Source organism: Colius striatus, chromosome 6 (assembly GCF_028858725.1).
Source record: "Colius striatus isolate bColStr4 chromosome 6, bColStr4.1.hap1, whole genome shotgun sequence".
NCBI classification, from domain to species: domain Eukaryota; kingdom Metazoa; phylum Chordata; class Aves; order Coliiformes; family Coliidae; genus Colius; species Colius striatus.
The window spans coordinates 42,843,023-42,868,868 of record NC_084764.1 but is presented as its reverse complement, the minus strand read 5'-3'; the positions used below and the strand labels follow the sequence as shown (position 1 = coordinate 42,868,868).

The 25,846-nt window shown below is 40.7% G+C and overlaps 1 protein-coding gene across 9 annotated transcripts in view; it reads left to right on the top strand.

The window, feature by feature from the left end:
• LOC104562490 (kinesin light chain 1) overlaps positions 1 to 25,846 on the top strand; it is a 69,185-nt gene that overhangs the window by 17,469 nt on the left and 25,870 nt on the right. For 7 of the 9 annotated variants that reach the window (XM_061998389.1, XM_061998387.1, XM_061998388.1 and 4 more), the window contains 2 exons: positions 22,228 to 22,489; positions 24,944 to 25,174. In XM_061998389.1, coding sequence (XP_061854373.1) covers positions 22,228 to 22,489; positions 24,944 to 25,174 — 493 coding nt within the window. Of the gene's footprint in view, positions 1 to 4,019; positions 4,360 to 18,772; positions 18,831 to 22,227; positions 22,490 to 24,943; positions 25,175 to 25,846 lie in introns of those variants that run through there. The other 2 variants (XM_061998394.1, XM_061998393.1) reach the window with 2 other exon arrangements.

Sequence of the window (25,846 nt, the reverse complement as noted above, 5' to 3'; positions counted from 1 at the left end):
TAGGATCTAGGAAAAAAAATACTGTCAGTGACTGTAAATTCACATAGGGCAGAGTGTTGTAATTTATCAGAGAGTGCAATTCTTCCCTCCATCACTCAGTACTGTGAAGGTAACAGTGAAAACTGGGATATATAAATACAGCTGTGTTGCTGAAGTTGTCCTGTATTTTTCTGTGTGTCCATGATAATATTGATAAGCAATTTCCCTAATAGTTTTTAACTTTCAAGGGCTTACTTTAACTCTTACCTCAGGTTTTGAAGTCTATTTTTCATGATAGAACTGTTTTAAAGCTAATGGGATAGGCTTCTTAAACCTTTCAGTCAGTATCTTTTGGGCTTCAGTGATAGCACAGCCCTGTAAGTGCTGGGAGATGAAAAGAATTCTGGTTAGCAAAGTGTTAAGGTCCAGTGCAAACACCCTGCTCTGTTCAAAGAAAGTAACAGAAATTAACTAATGACATGGGTTGTGATGAGTTGAATTAACACCATGTGCTTTATTTCCTCGTTATTTCTCTGTGGATAGAAAATGGCAGCAAACAGCACACTGGCTTTTCTGTGTTACAGCTTTCTAGAAATGCTTGTGGCTCTGAGAAATGGGGAATTCACTTGCATGTAAGTAAAGCTTATTGACTCAGGAAGTGGGATCATGACAAGTGTTTCTTTGCCCAACATGGTATGTTCAGGGATCATGACTATGCCAATGAGTCAAGGCAATCAAAATCTAGCCCTTTCACCCCAAAGTGCTTGGATTCCCTGATAACAAGGTTATGTGCACACAAGAATTGCACACATGCACGGAGGAACTGGGCTAAAATTGTGCCTGGGACCGCATGCTCTGCACTTTTGAGCACCGATTTTCACGTTTCCTCTTTTCCATAAAGGACGTTCTTGTAGGAAATACAGACTAAAAGCATATGCATCTGTCAAGTGACTGTGATGGAAAGCCAGACAGGTTGCTGAATCTGGCCTTTCAATACTTCCTATTGCCAGGATGCTTTTAAACAGCACTTTAGCAAGGGCTGAAGTTATTCCAATGTGGTGCTTTACTGTAGCCCATATTTATAAAATGAAGTCATAGCTTTTATAGGCTGTGGGATTACATTTAAGAAACTTTTGTCTCTCTTTTTTGCAGAAAAGGTCCTCTAAGCCAGGAGGATCATTTTTTAAAGTAACAGTGGTCAAAGACCCACGCTTCTTAAATGAAGTGAACCTGAATCTCTTCATAGAGGCTTGTCCTATTTGAGGATGTCAGTTAAACCAAAACATAGCGTGTATTTCTCACTCTGTTACACCTCCAACACCCAGAAGCTTTGTGCTGCGTTAGTTGAACTGTTTGCTTTTTTCTCTCTTGCTGTTAATTACAGATGCCCCCCTCTCTTCTGGGAGAGGATGGAAATGGGTATGAGGAGAATAAAGCATTGTAAGTAATGTGTTTTTGGGGTTTGTTTGAATATCCACTTTGATGTCTGCAGAAAACCACAGTGACCTTGGTGGTGGCAGACAAAGAATATTCTAGAGGCAGCGTGTCTGGATCGTTTCATCCTAAAAGCAGAGCATACAGCATGACTAGTTCCCTGTGAGAAGATGGAAATGTAGGCAGCAAGTAGTTTTTACTGCTGGATGAACTCGGATAATTCTTATGTAGATGAGGCAGGAAAAACAAGATCTAAATGGAAAGGGACTCTTATGATGTCTCAGGTCAGGCAGAAGCTTGAGGCAGAAGCACACTCGCCAAATCTCTTCCATGTCAATCTTCTGCTGTGTGCCATAAACAGAGGGGAGTAACACATGACTTCAGCTCCATTGAGCTAATCAACCTTCCTGCAGGAGGGAGCTCAGTGTGTGTGCTGCCTATGTGGGAAATTGCTGGCATGCACAGCCTGGATTAGCAGGCATACTATGAATCAGGGTCGTAGCTGGAGTAGTTGCTTTGTTTGGAGATGCTCAGGTCCCTCGGCTGAGCGGCTAATTGCAGGAAATCTTTTAAAGTGAATGTGTGATAGGAAGAAAGCAATGAATATTGTTTATTCAAAAGACAGGAGTGGTTCCTTTGAGCCAGTTCTCTTTCATGATTATATAATTAGGGCATGTTCTATTTTTAATTAAATCTCTTGCATATTCATGACAATTCTCTGAACCTGTGGACAATTGGCATGACTCTTACTTTTGAAATGGAATTTGTATAAAGGAATGCCCTTCTGTCTTTTTCTCCCTTTCATATTACTGTACAAACACGTATTTCAAATTATTACACATCATTAACCTGTATTGCCTGTCAGAGCCACAACAGGGCGATAAACAACTAGTATGAAGTTGCCAGAGAAATGTTTTAAGTGGAAATTAAGAAAGCCAGAAGCTGCTGCTCTGAAATACTAGTATCACAGGTGGTTTTCTGTCGGACAGCTTCACCTGTGTAAGGTAGCAATCACTGGGCTGCCTTCAGAAAGTACACTTCAGTTCCCTCAGCTTTTCAGATCCAACAGTGACTCTCTGTATTCGCAGTCTGCAGACAATCCATCTTCCTCTAACTTTGTTTTGTTCCTTGTGGGCTTCTGTTGCTCTTCCTGTTCTTCTGCCTCTTTGACAGCAGCATTAGCTTTGATTCCTCTTCCCACTTCCTGCTGCTTCTTAGGAGTCTGGCTTTCTCATCTCACCCTGGTTCTCACATCTGCCGTTTTTGTACACTTAATGTTGTATGTGAGGGCAAACAGATGCAAGCTCAGCTCTCCCTGTGTATTTTAGCTACTACCATTTAGGTGAAGCTGCACATTTTGGTTTGTCACTAAACCCCATATAGCTTAGGATTCATACCTTTTAACTACTGCAGGAGTTACACAGGTAATTGTTGTAGGTCCACTCCAACTATTCTATTCTATGCAAAGCTCTGATGATAATGCACCACAATATTCTGCCCAGACATGCAATTTCCAATGTACAATTTACTGCTTTGCTACACTTCACAGTTTTTTTTCACCTCACACCTCATTTACTTCCATCTTTTATTTCTGGGCTTAATTTATACCTAGTAGAACATAAAGGGACATGAAGGACTAGATGATCTCTAGAGGGCCCTTCCAACCCCTACCATTCTGTGAAAAACTGTGACTATTCCTTTTTCTGTAGCAAGAGTGGGAATGAAATTGAAAACTGGAAAGAAACAGTTTTTGTGACACCAAGTTCTCATGGAAGTATTGCTCTTTTTAATGTGTAAACCTGTAGAAGAGTAGGATCTTTCACTTAGTTCATTGTGGACCAAAGACAAGGGCACTGAACTATACTTGCAGCACATGAATTAGCCCTAAGAGGCAATCCTGCCTTCAGCACTGAAATTTGTACTTCAGCCTCAGCTTCCCATGTGTGACTTGCACCATGAGCCGGCTGCATGCTGTAGAGCTCTTCATGTGCTTTTGTCCCAGAGATGCCCAACTGGGCCACGAGCATCAGCTTCACAAACCCTGTTGTCAGTGTGCTTTACAGTTGCAAACCACTAAACTTCCTTGCCCGACACTGAGAACAACCAACATGAAAACCAGCTGCGGTGGTCTCCCCACCCCAGAGCAAAACCACCTCAGTATCACTGGAGGGGACCATGAGGAGATGCCGGGGTTTGCCCTCCACTGAGACACTCTCTGGGCAGGCGAGGCCATAGCGAGGTTCAGCAAGCTCCTCTCCCTACCCCTCAGTGATGCCAGCGCAGGGCATCGCACCTGAGCCCCTGAAAGCCTTCACTACCATCCCTCCTCTCCATCCTCAGTGCCGGCCCCGCGCCTCGGCACCTGCAGCCGACGGCTGCCGCGCTCGAGGGGAAGCCAAGCCTTGGAGGGTGCCATTGCGCCCGCGGTCTCCCCCTGAGGGGAGGGATGACGCCATAGACTGAGGGGGGGGGGCCGGTAGGAAAGAAGGGCACGCGGAGCCTTGTGGGAGAAGGCGGCGGAGGCGCCATGTTGGGCGGGGCGGCGGGCGGGGAGCGCGGGGCGGGCGCAGGGGCGGCAGCGGCAGCCGGGGCGGGGCCGGCGGGAGCGGCGGGGGCTGCCGGCAGCTGTCAGCGCCCGCGCCGCCGGGGCTGGGCCGTTCGCCGACCACTGCGGCCGCCGGGCTGAGCCGAGCCTGTCACGGCCTCACAGGAGGCGCTGAGAGCGCGGTGGTGCTGACCCGCTTCCTTCCTTCCTTCTTGGTCCTCTCTGCCCCCACCCCCGCCCCATCCCCCCCCAAAAAACCCTTTTCCTTCCTCTCTTCCGCCCGCCCATCGCTGACATCCTCCTCCGGTCGCCTCCTCCCCTTACCCCCCCGCCCCGGGCTGCGCGGCCCCCGCCGCTTCTGCGAGAGCTGCGCACATCGCCCGAGCCTGCAGCACCGAGCGGTGAGCGAGGGCAGCTGCTGGCGCCCGGCGCGGCCCTGACGGGGGGCGGGGGGATGGGGGGGATGTGCGTGTGTGATGTTTAATCGTTTTTGCCTTTTCATCTGTCGTTACACAAACGACAAAAGACTGCGCGGGCCGGCTGGTCCCGCCGTAGCGCTGCTGACAGCCGGCCCCACGCTGCGCGGAGGGGTGGGGTGCGTGTTTCTTGGAGTGGGGGGGGGGATGGCGGCGGCGGAGCTTGTTTTCCGTAAAGCTCTGTCAGTTGCAGTCACGGTTCGGCTGTGGGGAGCAGGAACCCGGCGGCGGGGAGGGGGATCGGCCGGGCTTTGTCCCCTTTCGGTCTCCCGGCTGCCGCCGGTGCTGCGGCTCGGCCGGGCGCCGCCCAGGGAGGGACCCCGGGCAGAGCCGGGGCCCAGGGCCGCCCCCGCTGCCGGGGCAGCTGGGCTCCCCGGGACGGGCGGCGCTTTGTGTGGCTTCACACTTAGCTTGTGTGGTTTCTTCTGGTGCTCGTTCGGAAATGGGGAAAGAAGAGGCGAGGACAGCTCCTTCTTAGGTTGTGTAAATAGTGACCGGTCTGTGTGTTGTAGGTCACCTACCATGCTGTAGTCAGAGAACTGGGTCCTCGCCAGATTTCTGCACTCCTAAAATAAGGAATCATTGACTGGCAACACGTTATTCTAGCAATATGACAGCAATACATAACTGACTTAATCTCTGCCCTTAAGATACGGTTATCAATTAATTAGACACTTTAAATTCTTGCTTATTCTGGCTTCGTGTTTCTAATATTTGTTGGTAAAAGATGCCAGATTTGTAGATCTGCATAGCAGTTGTCTTGTAATTGCAAGAAAGAACTTCTTGACTCCTTGTTGAATTCTGTGTCTGAAGCATAATTTAATGCCCAAGGTGGCATCGCCCAGTGCTATCGCCTGGCTAAATCAGTGGTGCTGCTCTTATGCTTTCCCCCTGCCACTCCCCCCGTTAATGACTTCCATTAGTGTCTATGATTTCAGTGTAGCAGCAGTGCTCAAGTGTCTCATGGAATCAGAATAGAAAATCAGAAGATAAAAACAGCTGGAAAGAAGTGAAAGTTTGTTTTTATAGTTTGCTTGAGCAACAAAACAGTGAGCAAGTGTCATTTGTGATAGAAAATGCTTTTGCAGTTATACATAAAAATACATAAAATGAAGGCTATTAAAGTGTAATTTTAGTGTTCTTGCAATTGGCAAAAGGTTTAGTAACAATTACTCATGGAAGCAATTGTCTCTTTTGTTTCCACTTTTGCATTTGTGCTTCACTTAAATAGGAAACATGCCCAAAGGGTGTGCACTGGAGACTAAAAAGGAACCTTCGAGATTTACACAGCTTAGCATTTTAATCAAATAAAAAAATCACAAACTCAAAACACCTGCCCCTCCCAAAAAACCTACAGAAAAAATCACACACGTGTCCCCTCCCCCCAACAAAACTAAAAGCATTGCCTTTTTGAATGCACAATTGATTTAAAACCCTTTTGGAAAATAGCTTTATTTTAGTTGATTTTGAATTCCAGAGCTTCAGTGAAACACCATAGAGGATATAATAACTCTGGGATTATGGATACAATTGAAAGTAACACATTCAGCATTTACTGGCAGCGGAGAGAAAGCTGATCCATTTGGTGACTCTAGCAGAAGACCTTGTATTCTGTAATTCATCTGCAGAGTTATTCTTGTGAACTCATGGTTTAAGAGGATCTTTTTTTGTGACATTCCAAGAGAGGTGGAGAACTCTAGCAGCTTATATAGTGCAGAACTGTTGGGGAAATGCAGAGGATTCAAATTGTCAGTTCCTGGTACTCCTGAGACAACAATGCAGTATCACTTCTGCATCATGTTGCAGTTAAAGTTTGGCAACCTTCGTGTTTCCGAAGGATGCTGATGGAACTGGACAATTCCATTAACCAGAAGTTCTAACAGCAGTTCAAGCTTAGATTCCCTCCACTTGATAATCAAAGCAAGCATGCTATTGTATGTAATTAAAAGAGAATAAAGTTACCCTCCAATCATCTTTAAAGATAGCCTCCTTAAGTCTTTGCCTAATTACTGTGATATGCTAACAGTGGAACTGATTTTTAAAGAGATCTCTGTTTGACAAAAGAGGAATTGCATACAAGATTGTTAACTAAATTTGAGTCCAGAATTCAGTCTTCTGAATGTTTTTTGCCTTGAAAGACTTAAAACAATATTGTACAGACACTTAAGGCATATAAGAGCAATTGCTGCCTCTTCTGTTTATGGAGACCTTACCGTAGCAATGTCAGAAAACTCTCACTCATTTGCTACTCCAATGCAGTATGTGTATCTATCTATGTATCTTATTTAATTGGGAGTTTGGGGAAATACTGTAGTCTTGTATTCAGTTCTGAGTTCATTTAATGCAGCTTCTCTTTCTCGAGACTCGTGCTTGGGTAGTTACTCTTTACCTCTTTGTCTCCTCTGGTAGATTTGCAATTGGATTTATTCTGGGATTAGTAGCACCTCTTTGGATGCAGAGCTCGTGAGTATTTTGAAACAGGGTACAAATATTGTTAAAATAATGTTCTTGTAAGAGGAGTCAAAAATGAAGAAATTCAGGTAAATTAATAAAGTAAGCAAAATACACTTCTGTGTTTAACGTTGAAGAGTGTAGCAGCAGATCATGATGGGAAGAAGCATGCTAGGTCTAGTTGAATAGTCTGCCTGTAGTCTGTCTGCATCCAGGATGGTGTTCAGTATGACATAACTATCGGAAAAGTGGACCAATTCCATCATCGCTGCAATGGAGTGACAAGTCCCAGGCTTTCCTCTTAATCCAGCCTGTATAATAAGTTATGTTTCCAAGATGTTTAGTAATTGCTTTATAACAACACCGTGTTCACCTTGACATTTAGGAAAATGTGTCTTTTCAACGCTAACTCTCGTTTTCCTTCAAATAGAAGCAAGACACATTTAATGTCTAATAGATACTTGATGGTAACCAAGTACTAGTCAAAGACAGATTGTTCATCCTAAAAAGAAACCTTTTGGATTTCAAAATAGAATTGATTATAATAGTTACATCCTGAGTCACAGTCGTCTTCAGGTGTTTTTTTAGGTATTAAGGCTTTCCCAGTAATTTCTTTAGTGAAGCATCTTCCTTTCTGAAAGCAAGCTGGAGAAAGTAATGAGATTCCTTTGAAAAATGACTTAATAAATTCCTGAACAGGAAAAGATGCACTTGTGCTGGTTTAGATTTGCTGAGATGGTTTTGGTGCCTTCATCTTCTGGGATTTAAATTGGGTACTTGGTTACAGGGCCAGAGCCGGACTTACAGATGCTTTCAGTGATGGAGGTGATACTTCCAGAGGGTTTTGTGTGAGGCTCTTTGGAGTCATCAGATGACTTGTGGTGGGGTTGTTTTTTTCGTGCTAGACAATTAATATGTTTAATAATGACAGACTGTAGCAAAACAGGCAAGTGTGAGGACTGAGGATATGTGCTTCCAGTACTCATCATATATTTGGGAACAATGGCGTTGTTCTCAGAGGATGAACACTAAAGCACAGTTAACACTAGATACCTTAATTCCTTACAACATATAAAGAAAATGAATCTCTGATAAATGACAGTTTCTTCAGATTTAGTCAGCTAAGAAGCCAGATGCAAGTAATGATATCTGTGTGTTGATTTAATCACTGTTTGAATCCAGCTTATCTCCCATGAACTCTGCTGTTTAACTCTTTTTAGTGCAATCAGAAACAATCTTTACTCTGGAAACTGTGTTTTGACATGTATGTACAATTAAGTAGAATTTATTTTGTCAAATAATTCTTGTTGGTTATCTTTCTTGCCCAAAATTAGGAAGCATGGGATCGTGTCATCTTCTCTTTCAAATGTGCTTTCCCTCTGTTTCCTACTTAAATGTATAGATTCTTTTACATAGTTTCTCAATAGAAAGGCTTGCTTACAGGTAAAAGCAGTAAAATGCTCTCTTGTGGGTAGATTTAAAAGCGATCAGTTTCCTATTTTGGTTGTTTTGTAAATATCTGTCATAAAATCCATTCATGGTGTTAAGATGGTGTTTCCAGGATTATCTAGGAACTGGAGCTGATTTTATTAAGTTTTAGGCTGAGTAGAGCAAAGGATGGAACCAGTCTAGTCAGGAGTATGGGCTTCCTTGTCTATCAGTGAGCTTGAAGTGATGGCTAATTATATTCCACTTCCTATGTGATGTATCTCAGGAAACCATTTAAAAATGTTGTGCTAATAAACATTCAGAAAGGGAAGGAATATCTGAGATAGAGTTGAACTTTTTGATAGTACTGAAAAAGTTGTCTCTCAAATCCCATCTTGCTAAAGCATAACACATCTTTTCCAGCATTATCAGGTAACTCTGTATCTTTATAGTCTGTATTGCACACAAATGCTGGTATTCTATTCCTAAACTGTTTATTAAACCCTATGCTGCTGTCCCTTTTGGCAGCATATTTCTGCTGATATTTTATAGTGTTTGAATATTGTGCTATGTCTGGAGGCAGCACAAGTGGTTAAGTATGAACCAAAATAACAAGATTATGTGCACTGTGCTGTTATTTGTATGTATATATGTGTGTGTGCCATTCCACAGTGCAGAGGGTGATGACTTCAGACTGAAATGTAAGGGATTGCAGTAACTGCCTTCCTGTGATATATCTTGTGTTTGCTCCTTCCAGCTGACAGGAGTTGGATGATTTGCAGAGCACGTCATAGAGATGGACTAGCGAGGGAGGAGGGGGGATGTTCTGTGTTGGGGAGAGTTCTGCTTTTTTTTTTAATGATGTGAAAAGAATACTGTGTTTAACACTGAGGGCTTTAATGGATGATCCTTTTTCAAACAAGGACAGGTTGAATAGTGTGGGAAAGTTACAGTTTTATCTCTCTCTTCCAATTTGAGACGTTTCCATTTCAGAGAGACTGCTGTTATTCCCTCATTCCTTTTGTCTTCACCATGGGAGAGTTTACTATACATTTTACCTTCCCCTTTAATATTGCATTTGTTCCAACTGGATGTTTTTCCTTGCCCCACTCCCCCTATATTTATTGTGTGTATAGAAGGAGATGGTTTGTTAAGAGTGAATTCCTCCCCCCTCCCACTCTAGTGTGAAGAGTGGTTGGGTGTAGTCAGATTAGTGCAACTAGCAAGATGGTGCATGGGATATAGGGGAGGTTCCAGGTTTGAGATAGGAGGAGGTAACAACCTCTTAAAATGTTTGTGCTGACAGAACAGAAATATATCATCATTCTTTACAGTACAGTTGAACTTTTCTTCAGTCTCAGTGCTGCTTTATGTAGTTTCAAACTGCTTGTTCCACATGTTTGCCCTGTCCTCGTTCTATTAGCAGAGCCCACTGTGTGACAACAGGGGAAAATAGGTATATTTCAACTGTGATTGTGTCCTGGACTTTTTCCTTTTCTGTCTCCTCACCTGTGACTGGAAGATAATCCAGTAAAAGACACATATCGTTGGTTTGATTTATTATGGACAGGAGTGCTCATGCTGGAATGATGGAAGATGTGAATGAAATGCATGGCTGCATGAGGAGGATTCCCAGGTTATTGTCTGTAACCATAGCCTTAGCGAGTGAGTGCTCCTGGTCTTGTGTTCGCAGGAGGCTAGACCAGATGATTTGATGGCTTTTTCTGTCTCCAAATTCCTCTGTGTGTAGAAGGCAATAATGTGTGGAAGACGGAAGAGTGCACTGTTATTTTTATGTACTATTTTCCTGGATGTAGCTCAGTATAATGAATATTACTGCGTTGAAATACAGAGGAGTTGTGATGCAGTGTAGCAGTGTGCTAGCACACATGATACTGACCTAGAGGTCTTACTAGAGCTGTGAATGAGTCAACCATCAGGAAGATATGTTATATTTGAGGAGCAGCCTACATTTTGGTGTACAAACTTGATCACTGTGCCTGCCATAAGGCAGAATTATGGTGCAGAGATGATGGGTGATGTTTTGTTACAGTACCAATAGGTGTCTTATCCAGATGTCCTCGTATTTCAGAGATCTGTTATCCATCCTACACTTGAAAAGGCAAGAGGCACTACAGGGTGACTTTGACTCAGTGTCCCAGTAATTTGTTCTTACTTAATTACATCTCCTTTCCATTGTTCAGAAAACAGATAAAGGCAGATTAATGATTCAATTACTCTGCTTTTAAGTCTTTCTCATTCGGTTTGTGTCGATTTCTTTCACCGTACTTTTAGAATCCTGTTGCATGTTTATTTCAGAGCACTCTTAGAATGCTATTCTTAGACTATATTAACTTAGAAAAAATGTCTGAGTTTGGAGTTTGTGCAGATAGAGAGCAAAGAAGCACAGCATGTTTTTGAAAGCAAAAGTCAATGGGGTTTGAGTTACAGTGCCTGCTTATCATTTGTGTGCCGCTGAATCTTGATCGCCCCCCCCCCCAAGTTGTTGTGTTAACAAATGGCCTGGAAGTATGCTTGCTGACTTTTTTTCTTTCCTTTTCCTTTTTTCCTCTCAGCCTATAGTCTGGCTGCACATGGAGCAATACTTGCAAGTACATTGCCTTTAATGGCACAGTTGTCTTGGGAAATGACTGTTCTGCCAATCCTCAGTAGGGGGATGCTTTCAGAAGAGATTTATCCAAGGAGATGGTTTAAAAAATGTAACTTTTTACTTTTTTTTTAGTCTGTTTTCCAGTTATTGTGTGCTTTTCTTTTGTGTCAGGCCACCAGAAGAGTGCTGTACTGTTGCAGGGTGATGGGAACTGTCATGCTAGTGTTATCACAGCCAAGTTTTTGGGACTCTCAAAGGAGCACCCAGTGTCACAGCACTAGCTAAGATAAATCACGAATGTGAAAGATTGCTGAAGAGGGGGCTAAAACTATGGTTTGATTCTCAGGTATGAGTACCACAGAATGTTAAGATGCCTTTATTAAATGCTGGGTTTGGGCCTGCTGTACTGCCTTATACCTCCTGGCCCTGTGGAGATCACACCATCCGAGTAAGCCTTGCAGATCATGGAATATTTAACAAGGAAACTATTTCCAACCTCACAGTAAAATCAGGTCTTTGCTGTAAGAAACAGTGAATGATGTGAGGTTGTTTTTCTGGTTGACTGCACAGTTTGCTATGCTTTCTATGAAATTAAGTTTGTAAGGTTTAAAAAAATGTTAGTCTGTGTGATAATTGGTGATTGTCATCAAAAGGATCAATTTGATGTAATATTTAATGGGACAGAAGTAATTCCTTCTCAATACTAAGTACAATTCCTGAACAATTTAATTGTGCAATTCTTTTTCTGTGGTAATTTTGGAAGAATCAGATTATTGTTTGTGCATTTGAGTTCTTTTTAATGGAAGGGTAAGCAGCAGGAGCCAGTTTTCCCTAAAGCTTGAAGGGATACTGCACAGTTTGTGCATCTTAATGATCTTAATGTAAACTATTAGATGGCTTCAAAACCTGATTTAAGGATTTGTTAAACCCAAAGGCAAGTGTGTACTGAAACAATGTTAGTGGCTGTTCCTTTTATGTCTGCAGAAGAAATTCGTGGTTTTCTAGTTTTTGGTTCAAATAACACTTCAATGCCCTCAAGCGTGTAAAAGCAACATAATTTGTACTCACAGTAAATTGTCAGTGAAGCTTCCCACATAGATCCAGTCGTATGTGGCGAGATGTGGCCTTCTCTGCCCTTGTTGTATGCATTTTTAGCAGTTATGGTTATGCCATAAAAAGTAGATTTGGTTAAGATTATAGATTTGATGTTTGTAAGTGGAAGCTGATGAGGTTTTTAATGTGTTATGGAAGTCTGATTCGATGGGAACATTCTTGTGCTTTTACCGAAGTGCTATTTAGAGTTAGGATAAATAGATAACAGAAATGATGCTTACTTTCATTAGTCAATAAAACAGTTCCTGTCCAAGAATAACAATGCAAAATGAAAGAATGAGAGTCAAGCTCAAAGAATGTTTCATCTAAACTATTGTCAGCTTAAAATCGCAAGACAAGGAGCTTTTTAAATGCTTTTGTTACTGTACCTCTCTCTTCCAGTCTCAGATGCACTCTCACCAGTTAGAATCAGTCTGTTAAAAACATGTTACCAAGACTCAAGATTCACTGAGGACAGGGTTCAAGAGTCATCAAGTCCGTGAGAAGCCAACTGCCATTTCCACACAGAAATAAGTGTAGATTCGTGGAACGTTGAGGGTGTAAACTCTGGAATTTGATAGTGATGATGGATTTGTAACTCAAACTGTCTTGACAGTATTTCTTTTAAAATACAGTTAAAATTTCCTTTCAATCCACTTAAAGTAGGTAATTATGAAGCATAGAATCACAGCATGATGGGGGTTGGAAGGGACTTTTAGAGATCATCCAGTCCAATCCCCCTGCAGAAGCAGTGTCACCTAGATCAGGTCACATGGGAACATGTCCAGGCGGGTCTCAAAGACCTCCAAGGAAGGAGCCTCCACAACCCCTCTGGGCAGCCTGGGCCAGGGCTCCCTCACCCTCACAATGAAAGAGTTTTTTCTTATGTTTAAGTGGAACTTTTTGTGTTCCAGCTCCATCCCATCACCCCTTGTCCTGTTGCTAGCTACTATAGAAAGAAGGGATGTCCCAACCTCCTGACACCCACCCTTTAGATATTTGTAACTATTAATGAGATCCCCCCTCAGTCTCTTTTATAGACTAAACAGCCCCAGGTCCCACAGCCTTTCCTCGTATGAAAGATGTTCCAGTCCCCGATCATCTTGGTGGCCCTGCACTGGCCTCTCTCCAGCACTTCCCTGTCCCTCTGGAGCTGGGGAGTCCAGAACTGGACACAGGACTCCAGATGAGGCCTCACCAGGGCAGAGTAGAGGGGGAGAAGAACCTCCCTCGACCTGCTGCCCACACTCTCCTTGATGCATCCCAGGCTGCCATTGGCTTCTTGGCCACGAGGGCACATTGCTGGCTCATGGTTAGTTTATTGTCAGTCAAGACTCACAGGTCTCTCTCTGCAGAGCTGCTCTCCAGCAGTTCGACCCCCAGCCTGTACTGGTGCATGGGGTTGTTCCTTCCCAGATGCAGGACTCTGCACTAATCCCTGTTGAACCTCATGAGGTTCCTCTCTGACCAACTCTTAAGCGGGTTGAGATCCCACTGAAAGGCAGCACAGCCTCTGGGGAATCAGCCCCTGCTCTTTGTAACCGCAAAATACGATACAATGTTTTTGAATGATTAGCCTTGATTTTTTCTGAGGTATTTGATACCAGTGACAAGCATCTTTAATAACTAAGGGTAAATATAATGACTTTTAAAATGATTCAGCTTCTGTCTTCTGATGCATTTAAGTGTGTTTATTCTGCCTTTATGTAACTACTCTTAAGCAGTCATGATCATTTAAAAAAAATAATCCAGTTAGATGGGCTTTGAGATCATAAGCACAGGGCAAATCCTGTGGGGCCCAGACTGGAATGTTGTGTCAGTGTTTTGGTGAACAGGCAATATACTCTGCACTCTCGAGGTCCATTGGTGGCTGCTTGTAAGTGTTTATTAGTGCTCATAAGAAATGGAGGAAGTGCTAGCTTTGAAGATCAACAAACGCTGTTTGCTGTTGACACAACAATAGTACAAAAAAGAGACAACTCCCTTGCTCCAAGGGGTAGGAGACTTTGTGATCTGCAGTCTGTCTCTTCAGAAACTGCATGGACATAATTGAAATTAACAAATCAACTTTAGAGCTCTTTGGCCAAGACTGCTAAACAGTGGAGGAGGTTTGTGTTCAGTTTTATTGTTCTGTAAAAAAACGTGGGCTTGGTCTTGCCGTAGGTCTGACGGTATTTATTAACTGTGTTGTATCAGAGTCAGGAGTCTCTAACAGGTGATAGTAACCTTAGTTAATAAAGAGCTAATAAGCTCGTACCTTCTTGAAAGCACAGCTTTTGGTGTTGTGCCTCCAGACTCCTGGCTGGGTCTGCTACACTGCCTCAGACACATGCCTGTCAGATTTCCCTTGCACTTGCTTCAGCTCTGACAAAAAGCATTTTTTGATGTGATAAATGCATAGAAGGGTCTTTTTTCCACCTAGTTTCATTTGAAACCTGTGATATTAGAAGGGTTTGGGAATGTACAGAGAACAAATTTGTCTCTTCCATGCTTGTGATACACTTAGACCACAGAATCTGATTGCCACTTTTCAGAGGAATCTACTGTGATTTTGAGCACATGTCACTGTTCTGTGTTTTAATCCCTGTTTTTAGGACTTCAGAAAGGTAAAGTGTAATGGGTGAGATATGTCAGAAAGAAGATTACTTTGCCATGATTCCTTTTACACTAACAATGGGGAGAGGCATACTAATATGTATGAGGAGGTAGCCATATCATCTGAGGATCTCTGCTGCAGTGTTTGAGCAGAAAGAGCAAGGTGGGATTTGGCCATGTTCTGCAGCATTATGGCGTTCCAGGTACGTCTGAATTTAAAAGAGCCTTTGGAAATAGATTGGTGGGTCATCTGGACTGTCTGCAGTTAAAAGGATATGGATTTGGCTGTATCATGATAATTGAAATGCTAACTAGCAGTTAGTGTTTATTCAGTGGAGTCCTGTCAAGGGATTGACGCCATAATAACCTTCTCTTTAAGAGGAAGAGTAATCTGTGCAGTTAGAGGATACTTTAATGCCACTGAATAATTGTGTATTGTCTAAAGGTTTTTGCTGAATTCCTGTTTCAGCAGGAAGTCATAATTTTAATGAAAGGAGTTTATTTCCCACATAAGGAAATAAAGGTGAAATTGCTCTGAAGATTTTTTGTCAGTTCTCCTTGAAATGTGTGAAAGTATTTCTTTAAAAATAGCATTGATTGCTATTATAAGGATGCAGGTATGATTGCTGAGAAACAGTGTATGCTTCATTGATGTGTTGATATGTCATGCTACAGGTACATAAACAAAAGTACTCCACAGCAGCAAATCTTCATACCTTGTTCTTTCTCAGCAATGCAAATCCTCATGGCTTGTGCATTCTTAAAGAAAATTGTCAGCATCACTGTTGCTACAGGCTTTATAGGAGCTATTTTTACTATCATATCTTTTATTGGCAAATACAGTTTGCTAGCCTGCTTTTGTCCTCAATTTTTTAACCTTCTAAAGAACCAAAAGATTTCCTCTGAAAAGTACAATTTTTTTTAATAGCAGGCTGTGACATTAAAAGATTCCAAGATGTATCAAAGCAAATGTGAAGTGACAGTGTTCTTCAGCTAAATGACTACATAATCCTCTTCACTTCAGTGTAATTGGATGCAGTGGATGGCCATTGGGGTTTCCTAGAGCCTGGCACAGTGTGTTTCCGAGGTTGGGGTGCAGGGGTAGAACGTGTGGCTGTGCTGGCTCTTCCCACTGCTGCGGTGTGTGGGCTGTGCCTGCCAGTCTTAACAGAAAAGCAACAGCCCTGTTAGTCTGGTGGAAATGTCTGCCAATATTCACCTTTTTTGGTGCTTCACACGTTTCAGCAAGCTGTCCTCTTCTCGCTGGACATTTCTGCAGACATTTGGGTGTTTATAAATGCCAAACTTTTACAAAGTGTGAGCGTTTTCTGCCTACCAACACAGATGTCTTGTGCTGTTAAGGCTATTGGTTGAATTAGGACTGTGGTTCTGAGCTTTTATTAAGACATGTGCTTTTAATATTAAAGGACTACAAATGTCTTACTTGGAGTATTTACCCTTGCACACCTTCCTCTTAAACCAAGTGGTAGGGCAGACTTCTGTATTCAGGGTTAGCTCTTGGGTTGAAGGCTGGCAGAATGAGCACATTAAGACTGTGTGTTCTGAAAGACTTCTCAGTAGCTTAATGTTGGTCCAGTCACGTGCAACTCCATCTTGTTACCTGCTGATCAATGCTTTATGGCCTCCAGTATGTGCTGCTAATTGTTCTGAGTTGTTTTTAAAGTAGCTTGTGTACATGTGTGCCAAATTGTGAAGACATTTTCTGAGGTCACGTATTTGGAAACCTGAGGCAGAAGAGAACTGCAGCAATATTCTGTTTATAGAACTGGGTCAGTGAGCGTACCTGAAGGCTGACCTCCAACAGGACACTGTTTGCAGGTGCACTGCAAGATTGTTCTGTAGAGGCTCAAATGTGGATTCAAACACAATATGAAGAAAAGTAGTAGATAGAATTGGCAGTTCAGTTGCAGTCCTGAATGTGTCAAGAGGAAAGAGCTACTCTGTTGTCTTTGTGGGGTCAGAGATGATTTATTGGAATAAAATTCCTGAGTGTAAGGGAGCATTTTAATTAAAAGGTGGTTGAGCCAACCAAAAGGATGAAGACTATAAATAGCCATACATATGGGAATATGACTTGTGATAGCAGAAATAGCCTCACAGAGAAAGAGAAATTAACTTCTTGGATGTAAAAGGATATATATATATTTATATATATATATATAAATAAGCATTGTTCTTTCAAACTTGGAGATATCTGACTGTAAACCATAAGAGCAATATAGTCACACTTGAGTGTTTTTTTTTTTTCCCCCCTCAGTCGTTTACAAACCCTTTCCAAATATCTGAAACACATTTGTGTGTGATTTATCCTTGCTGTTTCTGAGGAGTGTGTGTCACTGAGCTGCCTTGTTAGGAAAGGGTGCAGTTACCATAGTGCTTGATACACTACTTGTGTCGCTCGGTAGACTGGTTTTCATCAGTTGCCTTTGGTGATTTTCTTCTTGTGCTTGGAAGTCCTCTGATCTTTTGAGGATTGTTTGAGAAGGCAGTTTTCCACATTATGAAGATTAGCAGTTAAAGCAGCTTGTAGTTTTTCAAGATGGTGCATTCCATGATGTAATGAGATGTGTTCTTGCACTGAGCAGGGAATTAATGACTTGTAATTTGCAGCTGATATAAAATGGAACAAGCACATGGCAGATGTAGGATGCTGAGCCTTGCTATTTAATTAAGGAGGAACTAAGAGTGAAATTAGGGTTAAAAGCCCTGAGTATACTTGATTGTTACAAAACAGTGAACAATGAACTGATAGTATAACTATTAGTGATATTATGTCTTTGTGGAATTTGTGGTGCTTGAATATGACAGGACCTGTAGGTGTGGTTTGACCTAGTAGCTTCTACTTTCAGGTAGATGATTTACTTTCTCTTGTATGCAGACACATTATTCTATTTTCAGCTGTCCTGCCTGCTGTCTGTGTATCCAGAGTAACAAGTTCCCTGAGAGTTTTGATTTGTCACAGGAATTTACAGACATTGGGTTTTTTTGTCTTTATTACATTTTAAAAGAATTACAATAAGACACTAGATACATTACAAATCTATCTTCCAAGCTTTTATACTTGAAACCTGACTATTCAGTAATGAAAATATTGAAAATGAGAAAGGGAATTCTTAGGGATGTATAACAAGGAAATAACAATAAAAAAAGAGAATGGTTTTATTATTAGTTTTTTTGTATTTAACTTTGACAGCCATGCTAATCTTCAGGCAAGGAAAGTAACAGTCTTGTGGGTTTCTTAGAAAAATGTTCTTCCTTGATAAGCTTCCTACACCAAGAAGGATTTATATTGTTATGTGTTTTGATTCAAGAATTCTTCGAGGTGATCTGCAAGGAAATGACACTTTTTAAAGCAACCAAGTAGAAGAAGTCATTGATGTTTAAGAGGTCCTTAAATACAAGTTGAAGAATCACAGAATCTTAAGGGTTAGAAGGGACCTTGAAAGATGATCCAGTGCAACCCCCCTGCCAGAGCAGGGCCACCTAGAGTAGGGCACACAGGAACTCATCCAGCTGGGTTGGAATGTCTCCAGAGAAGGAGACTCCACAGCCCATCTGGGCAGCCTCTTCCAGTGCTCCCTCACCTCAACAGGGAAGAAGTTTTTCCTTGTGTTTCTTGGGAACCTCTTCTGTTCCAGCTTGTCCTGTCATTGGCCATCACTGAGCACAGCCTGGCTCCATCCTCATGACACCCACCCTTGATGCATTTGTAAGCATGAATGAGGTCACCCCTCAGTCTCCTCCAAGCTGAAGAGCCCCAGCTCCCTCAGCCTTTCATCAGGAGGCAGACACTCCATTCCCTTCATCACCTTTGTGGCCCTGTGTTGAACTCTCTCCAGCAGCTCCCTGTCTTTGAACTGAGGGGCCCAAACAGGACACAGTACTCCAGATGCTGAAGAGTATGTGCATAGGAGAATTTAGAGACAGCTTGTGATGCCAGCATTACTAGTGCAATTGGTTTGAAAGTTTTACAAATGACAAAATACTTAAGTGGCTCTATGTTTAATCAGTTTAAGTTCTTTGTATATGGTGAGATTATCCCAGCAGTTACATGACTGAAAGACACTAGGCTTGGCTCTGTTTTCTTTATGCTTTCTTTGGTTCAGGTTCTTGCATTTCTCAGTCCGTTTTTTTCTCTAGGGAAAAAATAGAGGAAGAAAGAAGTAACATTTTTGAAAAGTGACAATAGAAAGGCATGGTAGGTTTTGACTCTTTTCCTCTTTCTATATGCATGTCTACTTCCTGCATACAGACTTGCCTTTTTTTGCTTCCTATATGGGATTTGCTGCCTCAGGGTATGCAAAACTAGTTGTATGATTATATATTCAAATACGACCTTGTTTGAATAGGTAAGGCCCTTTTGTATAATGTATTTTGTAAAGGTTATGGAAATAGCACCACACCTCCACACTACTCTTAAAAGATATTAGATATTTATTTACTAATCTTCCTCCTACAAAGAACCATATCTGATAGCATGATAAATTGCATTTGTTGTCCTCCCATTTTCTAAACTATTCTCTCAAGCACAATCTGTAAAGCTGAACAACATTGTCCAAACATTCTGTAGTGTGTTATACAGAGATGATTTAAACAAATACCCTATGAAACCTATGCAGAAAGATTTATTCATTTCCTATCAGTAGGAGAGATTAGGATTCTAACCATTCTCACTAGAGGAGACTTGAGAATCTCTCTCCCAAGTTGTATGGACCTTCAAATCAATCTGTGTCTTGATGGAGCTGCTGACTTGACAGCAACTCCAGTATAGTTCCTTCTACTGGTCAGTCTTTGGCAGTGAAAGCTTTTAGCTACGTTTGCTTTAGGATGAGGTGGCTTAAAAACCTGGCACACCAGTTTGAGACATGTATTTGTTAAGCAGGTCTAATGCTCTGATGGGCTTAAGCCCAATGAGGCAAAACCATACTTTAAACCAGCTTTTCCTTTCTTTAAAAGCTACTGTGCTGCTTTAGCACATCTTAATTGCAACGTTGCTTTCTTCAGCCAGAGCTGTGTGTCTGATTCTGCCATTGATCTGACAGCATTTTTCCTTATAGTAACAAATCAGTGTCCATTTCACACCTTAGATGGAGTTGTGCAGACAGGTGTGTTTTGGCTGTAATTCATATGTGAGATAGATATTTCCCAGCTGTAATTCATATGTGAGATGGGTACTTCCCAGCTACTTTATTCTTTTGCATGAAGGCATGACCATTGCAAGGCCTAATGTAGTTTTAGGTGTTACTTTCTTGATTTTGTGTATTCTTTTTGTAAAGTGAATGGCTGTTAATTTATCTGTATTCATCATTTCTTTTAAACAGCATCTCTACATGCATCACATAGGTACATGCACACACCTGCCTTCCATCTTTGGTGCAGAATGACTACAAAATACTGAAGCACACAGAGGAATTTTTACCCCTGTTCACACAAGACAGATAAATGATCCCCATACTTATTTTGAAATGTTGCAGAAAAACTCTAGATGTTTATATTTGAAAGCCATATTTCTCAGAACTTTGGTAATACAAATCTGAAAGTCTCTATTCATTAGATGTCCTCTGCTGGTTTTATTTCCTTATGATGAAAGGTTCAGTTCTTTGCATTCAGCTTGGAATTTGCTAATTGAAGGCATGAAAGCATGGTAATTTGGGTTGAGTTGTATACAGAAGTTAGCATAGTCCATAACAGTTTCTTATATGACTGTGCTTGTTAGAAGCATATATTTACAAATTTGGCTCACATCAAATTTCAGTTCATTTTTATATACCATTCTAGTGAGGATGTGCTTTAAAAGTGTTATTCAGGCCTTCTGGGTAATAATTCTCAGGTTTGGTCTTCAAGACCTGCCTGGACATGTTCCTGTGCAACCTGATCTAGGTGAACCTGCTTCTGCAGGGGGTTGGACTGGATGATCTCTAAAGGTCCCTTCCAGCCCCTACCATTCTGTGATAAATGGGAAATGTGTAAATACCATTCTGCTCATCAGATTTTAGTGGGTTGATTTCTTATGATCCTATGATTAGATGTTTTGTTCAGATGTATACACCCAGCATTTTATATATATGTGTGGTTGCAGAGTTTTTGCATTAAATTGTGGTAAAACCAAATTCACTGCTTGCCCAAATTACCTATTTTCAGACATATTACCAAATAAACCAGCATAGTGTACAGCACTTCGTGACAAACAGATATGCCTTTTAGGTATTGCATTGCAGGAGATCATAATGGAGAGGGTAATTTCAGTGTCTATAAACAGAAAGCAATTTCATTTTGTTGTTCTCCTGTATTATGTTAAATAATAATAGCAAGAGCAGACTCTTTGGCTCTTGTCATGAAGTAGAGCATATATGCACGTTCCCTATAGCACTCCATTGCAAGATTTAAGTAGTTGTAATTTTTTTGTCTGTCTTCTAGAACTGGACAAAATTTGAATACAGCTCATGCAATTCATTTAAAATGTTAGTTTATCAAGACTTCCTCAAGTGCCTTCACACAGATGTGTTAATTTATTGCTTTTGAAAAATCTTGCCTACTTCATTCTAATGAATAATTCCTGCTTCACTTGAAGATGTGAATATCTTCAGTATAAAGGAACAGTTCCTCACTTGCTTATTTTCATCATTGAACGTTTTTCTGGTGACATTAAAAAAGGATCAAATGATTTCTGTGTCTTCTACTTCTATTTTTACCTTTGCCACTTCAGCAACAGCATGTGTGATAATGAAGTTATCTGAGTTTCTGCACTTCCCTGGACTCTCATTTGCGTTTGGTGGAGGTGTTTACCAACATCCAGAAATATGCTGTCCTTAATGTAGTGAGGTGCCTGCAGAGTAGCACAGTGAAATGTCTCTGTCAGACATTGTGTTGTACAAGCCATTTCTTTACAGCATAAGGCAGCTGTTGCAACTTCATCAAAACAATATCATCTAGACCTGGAGGCAGAGTGTCTATATGTAACTGTTTACTTTACACTCATTATTACAACTAATCTTAGGTGGTACTTTCAAACTTTCTATGGCTGTTGTAGCCCTTGGAAAAGGGCAAAGGTGCTGTTTCCTCCTTACTGGAAAAGGCTGATTTTTCTCATGACTGATCAACCCTGTTAGAGGTTTATATGACATTTCTTCAAATTCTTCAGGCTCTATTTTGTGGATATTTGTAAAGATAGTTGTAGATCACTGGGGCAGGTGCTTATAGCTATTTTCATTGTAGGGTGTGTTTTATACACCAGCTACTTCGCTTCTGCACAAAGCAGAATCCTGAAGGTGTAGCCCTGCTCTTCAATACTCTGTAGAAATTCTTCTGCCATGTTGTAGTGTAAGAAACAAACAATTGTATACATTGTATTGTCTGTTGTTATTTGTCTTACAGATTAGTGTTAAGTCTGGAAATAGAAACTGGAAAACTTGAAAGGCTGTTGAAACCCAGGACTTAAAATGTTGTAGAAGTTGTGCTAAAATATAATCGCCTTCTGAGTGTATGTTTCAGATTCATTTGTTTTACTGACTTCTTAAAGCAAAGCTTTATTAGTTTTAGAGAATTGATTACTGTATTTTTACTTTTGGGTTAACTAGTGCACTCTTCCATTTCAGAATGTATGAAAACATGTCCACAATGGTGTATTTAAAGGAAGAGAAGTTGGAGAAGCTCACTCAAGATGAAATCATTGCCAAAACTAAGCAAGTCATTAATGGACTCGAGGCGCTGAAGAATGAACACAATTCAATTTTACAGAGCTTACTTGAAACACTGAAATGTTTGAAGAAAGATGATGAGAGTAACCTGGTTGAAGAGAAATCAAACATGATTCGAAAGTCGCTGGAAATGCTGGAGCTTGGCCTTAGTGAAGCACAGGTAAAGTTGCAGTAGCAATGATGCATTTCAGACTTCGAGCACTGAATGTAATGTGCTGAGATATGTACATTGTTGCTGTATATAAGGAAAAAGACTGCTGTAATTAATAGAGGTAGATGCTGTCCATCTTGCTGTGTTACAGAACTACTTATGCATTCAGTATTAAAGCACTGGAGCTCATAACTGAGCTCTTCTTTATTTCACTGAAACAGTTGCTACTTTCTTTTTAGACTTTCCCATGGTATTAGGCAGATAATGTCTGAGCAGCCCAAGAACTGAGCATTTAACTCTAAATTATTGCATAGGAAGATATCATTCTGACAAATAGGTGAATTTGCTCCAGCCTTTGAGCTCTGACAACCTTGAATTCATGTTTAAATTCCCTCGATCCTGAGATTCTTTGTAGTAGCTCACAATACTTAAGAATCTCTAATGTTTATTAACATTTTACTAAACCAAACTTGAATCTAAAAACACTTTAAAGGTTAAGAATGGAGGAGAGAATCTGAACAGCTTTCACTGATGCATTTAAGAAAGGACTTTGAGCTAATTTCCATGAACTTAGTCCATGAACATACCATCTGCAGGAGGGAAAAGATGCATGTTTAGTCAAGAGGTCAAGACTTTATTTACAGTCTAACTTCAGGGTATTTTGTACTAAGTGAAAAACGTGAAACAATGTGATACAACACAGTCATCAGTATAAAATGGCAGGGTGTTTGCAGATGAGCTGAAAATACCAATGAGGTACCCCTATATTAATAGGCTTTTTATTGATCTATAACTGCAGTCAGTCTTATCCAGATTGAGCTGTTAATATTTGGTGGTCTGGAAGGTGAATTCAGGGAGTCTTGCTGAGCTGTGTTGTGAGAGAAGGAAGATCTGTGACTGAGTGAGTAACTTCTGTCTCCTAACTTGGACTCTTAAAAGCTAGTTCTGATTCCTGGCTCTACTGGATTCAGCAGCCCCAGGGACAGATGTTACTGCCTTGTTTCACCACATGGTGTTTCATGAACTTCAGTGGCAAGGAGCCAAAAAGTCTGCCTTTACTGCCTTTGTTCAGAAAGCAATTACACTTCCAACTGCTGCTCTCAGACCTAATAAGCCTACCCTTTCTGCACACTGTGGGCTGCAACAGTGTAGTAGTTGGATTTTTATTTGACAGCATTTAAATTCAGATTGCAATGTAGTTCTGATGACAGAAGTGTTATTTCCATGAAGAAAACTTTCCTTCAGTTAATTCCAGAGAGTAAGAGAAATGATTTTAATTTGCCATTGTAGCTTGTAAAATGTTGTTTGAATATGTTGATCCTGTTATCACAACTCTCCTAAATGTACTTTCTGATGTTGCAAATGCCACTGTTTGAAGTAATTTTAGTTATTAACAGTTCTGAATATGTAACAAGGTGCCAAAGTCTGGAGATTTGGACTGGTAGTAGGAAATTATACCTGGAATTTTTCTTACCTTTGTAGGAAAAAAGTAGCTTCTAGAGGCTTGATGTATTTTTTTTGAAACCTGAAATTTCAGCTAAGGACACCATCTGTTTCACAGGAAATATTTAGTTCAGAAACATTTCAAGTTAACTATGTTTTAAAGAAACATGAAATTTGGGAGATGCAAGACTAATAACTTGAGGATGTGATCTAAAAGGTGATTTGTGTTGTCAGCAGTGACTCGTTCTTAACAACGTGTGCTTCTGGGGATTGCCATCAGCTGTTCTTCGCATCTCGGGGGAAATGACATAAACAGTAGAGTATCATCTGTGTGCAGTGCTTGGCTTTCACTTAAGCTCCTTTTTCATTTAGCTTTGCTGACCAAAAAATATTCAAGTAGACTGAATTTATGACTGTTCTGTGTTTTGTCCTTAATGTGACATTGAACGTCTGCACACTCAAGCTCATGATACGTAGATGTGAAATACTTAAATGGTGTGTTCAGTTGTACATCTAGATCTCAACAGTGTAATTGTTCCTTTTGATCCTGTCTTTATGCTGAGGTGTTCATCCTTAGGAACTGTAAATATATGAATACTTTTCTCTCTGAAAGCTGCTAAATTAGTTCTTAGGTTCTTTTGGTGATCCTTCAAGTTAAAAGTATTACTATTCATTTCTTGTTAGCGGAACAAAGATTTGTCTCGGTAATCTAAATCCTAGATCAAATTTTTAATATATTTTGAGATTACATATAATCTTCAGCAAACTCTAAACCAATTTGACTTCTGAGAGCATCCTGGAAAACAATCATTAGTAGCAAAGTCTTCTAGATAAATTCTGGCTGAACAAATGTTTAAAAAGTTCAGCGGAACAGTGAGAACCAGATGTATAAAGAGGACAAATCTGAACGTTCACCGGATTTCACAGCTGACAGAGGTTTTAAATAATAAAAGGCTTTTATGTTAAATAAAGAACTGCATTCTAGAGGAGGGATGCCATGTAACACCTTCTGCTTTTTAGGTAATGATGGCCTTGTCAAATCACTTAAACGCAGTGGAATCAGAGAAGCAGAAACTGCGTGCTCAGGTTCGCCGGCTGTGCCAGGAAAATCAGTGGCTACGGGATGAACTAGCCAATACACAACAGAAGCTACAGAAAAGTGAGCAGTCTGTGGCTCAGCTGGAGGAAGAGAAGAAACATCTAGAATTCATGAATCAATTAAAAAAATATGATGATGATATTTCACCATCAGTAAGTAACTGTATAGTAAAAGCAGCTAACATTTCTGTATGTGTTGTAACCTGCCTATATTGTCTATTACCAAGAAGTGACAGTTGGGAGCTTTTTTTTAAGTCCCTAATATAAACTTATCATTAAAGTTCTTGTCCCGGTAGTTTGCAGGATTCTGAGAGTTCAGTTCATTCCTATTTTGAAAGTAAATGATTTACTGTCTGTGGATAATATAATACATGAGGGTCAAAATCCATAAATGCTTATTTAGTATCATATGAGCTTAAGAAACCTGAACTTCAAGCAAAAACAATCCTTCTCTAAATTCAACAGTTAAAATAAGTGGGCAATGTAAACTAGTAGAGATTCTAAATACATAGGGGACTTGGATTATTTTGACTGCAAGAAAAATGTTTAATTTTCATGCAGTGAAATCAATGTGAGGCTTTTATAGCTGTTGAGACTTTACACTAGGATAGAATGTTTCTGAATGCCCTTTCATGACCTTCTACCAGACATTGTGCTGTGCACATTTTCAGTAGTATTTAGCTAGCCCATCGTGTTACAGATTTTTAGACTCAAGAGAGAAGATGGATAAAATTTAACTCACAAATGTAACTTACCACTTAAAAAGACTTCTGAGTTATTTGCTCTTCTTGTTAGCCTTTTATTTAGATTTCTTAAGGTAGATGA